Here is a 9,953-nt window from a genome sequence, read left to right as displayed (position 1 = left end):
AATATTTCTTTTCTCCCATCTTATGATTAAAAAAAATTGTAATATAAAATAATTAATTTCAAATATGCAATATCATCAAAGCTTATATTAAAATAAATTCAAATTTTTATTAATTTTGAAAAACAATTTATTTTCTATAATTTTAGATTTTTACAATTGAACTAAACATTTTTTTAAATAAGAAGTTAAGTTTACAATACAGGCTTTCCCCTTTCATTCAACGAATCAGGCAATATCCTGATAGGCATTTATTCGAGTGAACTTCAACTTTCATGCTATATTTATTTACTGTGATTCTTCTTTTACTTTATTAAATTTATTCATTGGGTTCAATGCTGTTTTGAAAACACTTAAACTTGAATGAATTAATTCTTTTATGAGTGTGCACAGTTATGCCTGAATTTAAATTTGATCTCTTACTGAATTTTCTACTAGCAAACTGAACATAGTTACATACATATCTCCAAATTTGAAAAGAAATAATTTAATTTTAAAATTAGTTATTATAATTTTAAAAACATATTTTTACCACACAAAAATATTTTATGAAAAATGTAATGGTATTTAATTGAAAAATGATTATTAATAATTTTTATTATCCAGTGAAAGTTATTAAACTAGCATGAAATAATTTATCAAAATCAAACAATTTAATCAATATTGGGGATATTCAGATAAACTCTTTTCCAATATTAATATAAAGATGCAATGAAAAAATGAAGTAAAAAAATCAATACACCTCCTTTTAACAGGATATAATACAACTTTAATTCAGAGTGGCACATATTTCAAAAAATAACACTTTAGGTAACACATATATCTTAAAGAAACCTATTCAACCACAAAACTTAAATAATTATTATGATATCAAATCAATTATCTAGTTAATAACACAATATATTGTGTTATTAACTACATATAAACATAATATTTATTTATTATAACCTATTTGCAAGAATATCATTACCAACATAGTTTTAATCTGATTTACAAATTCAATTTTAACAAGCCATTAATTTTAATAACCAGTGCTTCTTATCAATAATTCTATGTTTCAATACATATATTTTTAAAAAATGCATATGTAAAACTGAAAAGAGACCAAATGGTAATTTATAATCAAATTGTATTAGTTGCAATATTTCAGACATTCAGTCAACTTTTCTTTTCATGATTTAAGAAGAATCATTACAGCAATTTTTCCAATTAATGATGAAATTAAATAAGTAAAAAAAAAACAAAATTAAATCAAAAACAAAAAGGAACACTATTTGGTATACAATGGGTAAAGAAAATAATGATTCGAAATGTGAATGGAAATTAAACTGAAAACAAATTGTGCATTGCAAACATAAATAAAGTATTTCATATGTATGAGATTCATATTAAAAAGATTAATGCATCATGTTTCCACAAAAACTTAATTTTATATTATATATATTAAATTTAACATGGCATGTGTTTTTGGCACCACAATCTGTTCAGTAAGTGAATCCATATTTTATGTACCATAAATATTTTATGTACACCAATACTTATTAAATAAATAATTTTTTTAATCTAAGTTACAAATATGTAGAATCATTTTACTTTATGTAGTAAGGACACTGAAGTGTATTTTTTTTTTACAGATTATACTGTATTTATAATGATTAGTAAATTATTTCTATTTTCAAAAAGTAAATTATACAATTAGTTTGAACTTTGCGTCTTTCTTGTAGTTGTTATAATCAACACTATATTTATTTATTTTATAAGAGACATTTTGAAAAGTACAGGATTTTTTTCCCCAATATAAAAATATTTTAATAAAGTTTTTAAAAAATTTTACGAGAGTATAAATAAGAAAGAAAATTAAAAAAATCAAAATATATCTATTTTACAGATTATATTTAAGATTGAAAAAGAATTCCTACAAGAAATAACTGCATGCAAAATTATAATCAGAAAACTAGAAGTTTTAGCAAAGACAGAGTTATTTTAATTTAAATAGAGCAGTCTTCAATAAATAAATAATTTGCTAAGCAAATCTCATAAATTAATCCATAGCTTTTAAATACAATATGAGATACTTTACAGTCAATAATAAAATGATAAATGATTTTTTTTAAACTATGAATTTATGTTTTGAACAATAATATCATGAACAATTTATGCCAAAACGTTTTTCTAAATATAAAACTCTAATTTCATAACTTTGCATTATGAAATAATGACTCTTTATCAAAGAATAATGATAGTCCTTCTTAAAATATGTTTACTCAAATAAAAAAGAATTACGAATAAAGAAGAATTATTTTTTAAATTAAAAAAATAACACATAAATATCCTTAAATTAAAAATTTTGATATATTATCAGTTCTGAAAACAATTTGATACTATTATTTTTAATTATCAAAATCAATAGTTAGCATTTTTTTGGAATCATAAGAGAAATGAAAATTAATCATTTAAATGTCAAAAGAATGCAGTTGATAATAGAATCCATTCTTGCAAGCAACAGAATTTCATTCAATTGATTAAGTGGTGAAACATTAATCAAATATTTCTTAGAACCTTTGAAGATTATAAAACAAAAGTAATTCACATGTAAAAAAAATTATATTTCTAAAATATAATTCTTCAAAATGCTTATTAAAAAATAATGTAAAACATTATATAAAATATGCTTCAACTACTCAGAAGGTAAAACAATAATAATAAATATTTTTACTGTTTTCTTGAGATTTCAAATTACATACTTAAGACAGATTACTCAAATCAGATAAACATACAATACTTAACTTCGATAAATTCTATGTTGATTTGACATGAAAGAAGAATGATATTTGAAGTAAACATATAAAGACTTTATTAAATGGAAAATTTATTTAGATTTTAAACCTGAAAACTGAGTTTTGCTGTAAATATATTTTGCAATAAAAAAAATCATTTAGATAAAATACATAGTATTTCATATATCACTTTTCAATAATGGATGTAGAGAGTGATTTGAAAATTGTTTTTAAGACAAAATAACATTTAGCAAAACTTCTATTGTTGATTTCACATCAACCACAGATCTTTTAAATTGAGATTCTCTCTTCAAAATCAATTCTGCAAACAATGCTAATTAAAACATTTAAAAAATTAAAATTTGACAGAAACATATGCACATAGTAATAACAATGAAAATTAAATGAATAAGAATGCAATAAACATTTAAAAAATATTTCACAAAACAAAATTTTCACAGTTTTAAACATTTAAGCATTTTTAGCTCATTGAAGTATATCCATTTCTTTGGACCCAATTTAACATCCAGAGAGAATAAAATACTTCATATTTACAAGAAGCTGAACACCAACATGATTCTTAAAGTTAATCTAGTCATTCTATCAAAATATATATATGTGTGCATATATATAGTATATACAAGATATACATATCATTTATCCCTAACAGAAACATCTATACAACAATATTGTTTGATGCAATATTATTGGCATAGAATTTGGAAGCATTTAAAAACAAATTCACTCATATCATAAATAAAAATAATTTAAAATATACAGCAATTTTTTGTGGTTTGATTTCAATCAGCCTGCAAATTTTAAGTCAGCTAACATATATTTAACCATTTACAGGCAGGCATTTTTATTTAGATATTTTTAAAAGTAATGGTTGAAAGATTGAAAAAATCGTACCCACTTTTTTTCTTTATGATGGGCAAGAAAAATTGGTAAAATCATACAGACAACCTTTTTTTTCTATCAACCATTACTTTTTTTTTAGAAAAGACAATTATTTTAATGTATTTTAATGACAGTGCTCTGTTATGTCAACCACAGTCGCCTTCCTCCAACCAAATAGGAAATATCCTACACCTGACCCAAGTATGACACCGAGACACAACCAGACATTAAAAGTCATAAATATCAGCATCAGAAAGTAACTGAGTATCATCTGTACAACATGCAGGAACGTCTGTATCATATGTGGCCAGCTCAGCATACGATTTCTGTTGAAGGAGAAGGAACATCAAAGTTAAAAGTGATGAAAATAAACAAATTAAATAAAGTTTTAATAATAAACGAAGTTTATATTAAAACAAATAAAGTTTGTATTAAAATTAATAGTGAACACAAGAAAAGAGCAAGAAATAAGGTATTGGAAATCACAAGCATTTATTAAAATTCAATAAAAGTTATTTTTTAAAGTCAAAGCTTAAGTTAAAATTCAACATTTTAATTAAAATTTACAGTTAATTCAGTAAAGAATAACAGAATAAATATAGAGAGTTAAAAGATTTGAAAAATTTACTGGCAACACATTACTGCAATTGCACTCATGAACATTTATCTGTCATTAAGTGTTTGAAAGTATCCTGTCTATATATTTTTACAAAGTATGCATAAAATATATGTTAAACTAAAAAAATGCATAATATTATTATGAATGTTGATATTTTTAAAAAAACAATTTTATTGTAAACATTGCTGAAATGTATGTATTTACATAAACCACTAATCCAAATAAAAAAAAAAATGGCATATTAACTTTAAAAAAAATTAATATAAAATCAAACTTATTTTTATGAAAATATCAATAGCATCTTTTTCTCTTCCATAAAAATTTTACTAGAAATTTTATAGAAACAACAAAGAAGTTTTTTTATTAATAACAAATAATTTAAATTTTTCTTTAATACTATAGAAGAAATGATACAAGTATTATATTTGTAAAAAAAAAACTTCATTAGTCAATTTTTTCATTTATTACCAAACAATGAAATATTGACCAAAGTTTACAAACAAAATATACATCTTCCATTTAAAAACTCGGCTGTGTCAGCTAACCGAGAATGAACAAAGAAACTCATTTTCAAACTAGTCTAATTAATTGCTCTATAATCATAGCCAACAAAACTGAAACAAAAAATATACCAATAACACACAGGTCTTAATACTGCATTATTTGTCTTCAAGGAATTGGTTCTTCATGAACAAACCTGTTCACAAATTCAAAGAAATTTAAAGAAAAAGAAAAAAAAATGTCTACTGCACTGATTTTTTTTAAAATATCAAAAACATTATACTCAGAATATATTAAGATAATCAATCATCTAAAATTTGTTATCTATTTTACTTAGTAGTTCAAGCTTTATTGAGAAGTTTCCAACCACCAATTTGAGTCGTAGATACAAAACAAGACTTGCGACTAAATTTTTTGTACATATTGTGGAGCTTTCATATATAGATAGATAATAGGACATAACCATGAATACACACACAAGTGAATTTTTAAACATTTTTATATATTTTTTTCTATTATTAAATTAAATGAAACTTACATAAAGCAATTATATAGATCCTTTGTTATGACATAACATATATTTCAAATGACATAATTACACAACTCACATTATAAAAATGAGAAAAAATAAATAAAAATAATTATTATTAGTTAGTTTATGAGAATATTCAGAATGTGAATTTAATATTCATACATCAATAAATTATATGTATGTTTAACATTTTAAACAAAATTTTCTCAAAAAAGTTTGTTTAAAATGTTAAACATACATATAATTTAATTAAATAACCATTTTTAGCAAATATGCAAGAACTCATAATGAACAGATGCTCGCAAATACCTTGTCTAATATTTTTAATTTTATTGTTCAATAATATAAAAAGGAATTATAAAAACATTTTTTTTTTTCAGTTGAGAAATAACAGGAAAAACATGTGACAGGTTGTTACATTCAGATGTGCTATTTCAAAACTCTTTCATTTCCTAAAATTGTTTCTTTGTTTGTAATTAGTTTATTCTACAGTAGACAACCATAGCTACTTTTCTTCTTGATTTTGACTAACATATAAGTTACAAATTTATGATTCTTTAAATAAGGATTCTAATCTTTATAATAAATATTGATAAGTTTTATAGTCATTTTGAAATTGTCATTGGGTTCCTAAAAAAGGAAGGAAATGCATAAAATTAACATTCTAATAATTTGAAAAATAAAATAATATTAAAAAGATTTTAAATAGGTGAATCCAGTTTTTAAATCAATAAAATGTTAATTGGAAAAAAGCCATTGTAATAATTTATTTTTATAATCCAGATGATAACTCTCCACCGCTACAATCCAATGGATGAATAAAATATTTCTATCTTGTATTCATAATTTTTTTAAATATACTGTTTAAAATGCCAACAAACAATAACAAAGAAAATGAGTTACCTGAATAAATAAAGATAGCTGTCAGAATGCAGAAAAAAATATTCAAATTAAAAGGGGGCAAATTCATAAAAGTTTTTAAATATTATCTGAAAAATGTAAAAACTGAAAAATAAAAAAAAAGCAAAGTGTTTTCTAATAATAAGTTTTTGAAAAAGAAAATCACAGAAATAGTTAAATATTCTATTCTTGTCTATCAGTTAAAACTGTATATCAGATAAAAGTGCTTTGTACTTCATCTTTCCCTTTTGTTGCTTCTTTACTATTCCTAGCACTTAAAATTTAGAAACATATTTTTCTACTAACCCATTCATTTCAACTGAATGGAATTTCAAAGACCCCAGAATTTAAGTGCTAACATATTAAATACATATTCATTTCTAAGTGTAATAATCCATACAAAATAATTTAATTTAATTAGATTGATATTCTAATTTTTAATTGGGGTCAAATAATGAGATTAACATCTGAAAATGCAGAAAATTCCCTCTTCCTCTCAGAATTGCAACAGTAGTAGGACCCTGCTATTTCATGTACATCAGATCTGTGTTCATTGTTTCATATTAAGTAAAATTAGATCTCAACAATATTTTTCATTACTTATTTGAAACTCCGTCACTTCAAAAATGAATCAATCCAAATATCAAAATCAACACATGCAAAATATAAATTTAAAAAAAAATGCTCTTTTACTAATTTTTGAAGTAGAAAAACTAGAAATTTCTCGAGAAGAAAAACAATATTGAGTAATTAATACTCTTGTTATAATACTATTTTTGATTTCAGCATATAATTAATGAAACTCCATATCCTTCTTTAAAAAAGTATTATTTTAAAAAAAATACAAAAAATGGATTTAAGTCACTAACAAAAGTTTCAGAAAATAATATATAATACATTACATGCATTTTAAATTTTAATAGCAGACTAAGTCTACAGCATAAAATGAATTATGTAAAGAAAGACGATTCCCATACTATTTATTGGTTTAGACTCATAAAAAATTGAGGATCGCTAAGTAAACTTCTTGGCAGAATTTAACCCACTTCAGAACTTCAATATTTAGGAAAGCTTGCATGAATAGCGAGATTTCAGTGGCTCAATCGCATTAGCAAATAAAAAGAACCCTGACTCATTTGAAAATGAAATAAATAAGCAATGATTTTTCAAATACATTAAAAAATTCTTATGCACAAGGTGGAAGGTTTTGGAGATATTTCCTGCAAATCTAAATATAAAGTTATGAAGAATTCTAAAATAAATTGAATGAAATTTAATTATTTTAAATTCTCCAATATTTTTTAAATAATTATAATTGTTGATATTTTTATGTTGTTGTTTTTTTATAAAGCTTACGAACTTATTAAGTGTATCACTTAAAAAACCATTGCAATATATTTTAAGCATATTTGTTAAAATAACAAAAAGATTTTAATATATCTGTTTTTAAGTTCAGCATATATAAAAACCTATGAAAATTTAATCCAAAGTTGCCAGTATTGCTTAATTTTGAAATACAGTTTGAAAGTGAACATGAAACTGGCCCAAAATAAAAATAAAAAATAAATAAATAAAACATATATTTTTTTCAATATTAACAATAAAATCAAATATTAAAAGAAATATGGGCAATAAACAGGCAATACAAAGAAAAGAAAAAAAGATGGAAAGAATGGGAGAAAATGAGATTCTACAATTTTAGGCAAATACCTTGCAACTTTATGAACTTCAGTCACTGGCTTTCCATCATCACCTAATACTGATACAGAAGAATACTCCAAAGAGGTAAAATATTTTTTGAAGAGATATTCCCTGAAGAATTTGATGCCTTCATAAATCATTGCCAAAATAAAAATACCAATTACAGAGCCAATTATACCTATAAAAATATAAAAAGAAAATTAAAATTCTTTCAATAATTTCAATTTATAAGAAAATTTTATATATTTCCAGGCATCATTAATTTTAATTATATATGTTTTAAGTACTTACAAATGATAAGAAATCATACTGAAAATGGAAAATTATGCAACAAAATGTACGAAATAAATAGTAAAATAATAAATAAGGATGAGATAATTTAAATATAGATCATATTAATTCCACTCAGTTTTGATGCAATACTAATCAAGAACTTTCATATAATTATTAACATATTAACATGTACACATATTTTATATTAAGGCATATAAGCACACTTTTGAAACTCTAATACATAAAGAAAATTGTAATATTTCACACTTGAATTCTTAGCAGATTTATAATATTCAAAATTTTTGATGATGTACAACACAAATCAAATAACTTGTTAAAAATATATTCAGAAAAACAAAATTTGATTATCAAAAAAAAATTTAGTTAATTTTCTGTAGTTAATACTTTAAATATAAATTCCTTTTTTAAATAATGACAAATAAGGTTCTATAGCAAACTTTCCTACTCTTCTTCAAATGTCTTGTATCTTTACTAATACTTGTCATAATTTTTCTCGGCCTTTCATTATTTGTACTAGAAAATTATTATATAGAGTTTTTATGCTATTGAAAGAAAAGCATTTCACAAAAGACAAATGAAAGCTACAAGAGCTAAAATTTACTTCTTTAAAAGTTAAAATAAAATATTTATAATTTTTAACAGTTATTTTCTAATGAGAAGTGAACTGGAAAACTTAAATTGAATATCAACTTATCCATATGCATTCATAGTAACAAAAAATGCTACATTAATAAATTTTAACTAAACATCAAAATATGATTTAATTAATAAGCAAATATTTTTACATAATTTTACAAAAAAAAAAATCAAACATTTTGTGAAAGTTTTCAGTATGCTACTAGAACTAAAAAAGGAAACAATTAAATTGCCATAAATAAAAACAAAAATCTAAATAAATTTATTAGTTTTAAACCATTCACTGTCATTTACAAGATACCTCATAGGAAACTGCTGTAAAATTAAGCATTTATAAATTTCGCTGGCAGTGAATGGGTTAAAAATGATATTTAAAATTTTAATTAATAAAAAAAAATATTTTAATAAAATTTAAAAATCTTACTTTCTGTAGATGAAGTAGTCCATTCCTTAAATAAAATAACTGAGTCAACTCCAAAGTGGAAATACATCTAAAAGGGAAAGAATAAAAAATTTATTAAAAGATCAAAATTTCATAAATGAAGTAATAAAAATGAGCATATTTTTTTCAAAAGAATAAAATTCTATACATATTCAAAAGCAAATCAATCAAAATATCCATTATTGTTTAATACTAATCATCATTATGTCTTAACATTAATTAAATAAGTTAAAACTTACTAAAGTTCTTTTGTAACTTTTTAGTAATAGTAAATGACTTCAGAAAAGTAAGTTTTTTCAGAATAAAAATGAAGGCTTGGTTCAATAGTACATGCAATTCGAAATTAAGATGCAGCAAGTACATAGAAAATCATAATGATATTTAAATATATGCATTATACATAAAAAGTTTAATATTTAAATTTTATTAATAAAATGCTTTATATAATTAATCTAATTCTAAGTATAAAAATAATAAAAAAATCTTATAATTATACATAGCATTATAACAAGTTGTTTAATACAAATATCAAATCATAAAAGTTATTATGCAATGAATTTTAATTAAATATCCTAAAATTTATTGAAAGAGAAAAGAATGAACCCTTTAGTTAATTTATTTATTATGCATAATAAAATTAAATGTTTGAATATG

The 9,953-nt window shown here is 22.5% G+C and overlaps 1 protein-coding gene across 3 annotated transcripts in view; it reads right to left on the bottom strand.

Annotated features, from left to right (window-relative positions):
* Positions 1-2,653: 2,653 nt before the first annotated feature.
* The window catches only part of LOC129988822 (high affinity copper uptake protein 1-like), a 43,526-nt gene continuing 36,226 nt past the window's right edge, over positions 2,654-9,953 (bottom strand). For 2 of the 3 annotated variants that reach the window (XM_056097092.1, XM_056097093.1), the window contains exons 3-5: positions 9,282-9,348; positions 7,937-8,105; positions 2,654-4,000 (exon numbers count right to left, since the gene is read on the bottom strand). In XM_056097092.1, the coding sequence (XP_055953067.1) occupies positions 3,799-4,000; positions 7,937-8,105; positions 9,282-9,348 (438 nt within the window). In that variant the 3' untranslated portion in view covers positions 2,654-3,798. The remainder of the gene's footprint in view (positions 4,001-7,936; positions 8,106-9,281; positions 9,349-9,953) is intronic. The other variant, XM_056097091.1, reaches the window with a different exon arrangement.

The sequence above is a fragment of the Argiope bruennichi genome, chromosome 10, assembly GCF_947563725.1.
Source record: "Argiope bruennichi chromosome 10, qqArgBrue1.1, whole genome shotgun sequence".
NCBI classification, from domain to species: domain Eukaryota; kingdom Metazoa; phylum Arthropoda; class Arachnida; order Araneae; family Araneidae; genus Argiope; species Argiope bruennichi.
The sequence above is the reverse complement of the archived record's forward strand: the minus strand, read 5'-3'. Positions and strand labels throughout refer to the sequence as shown.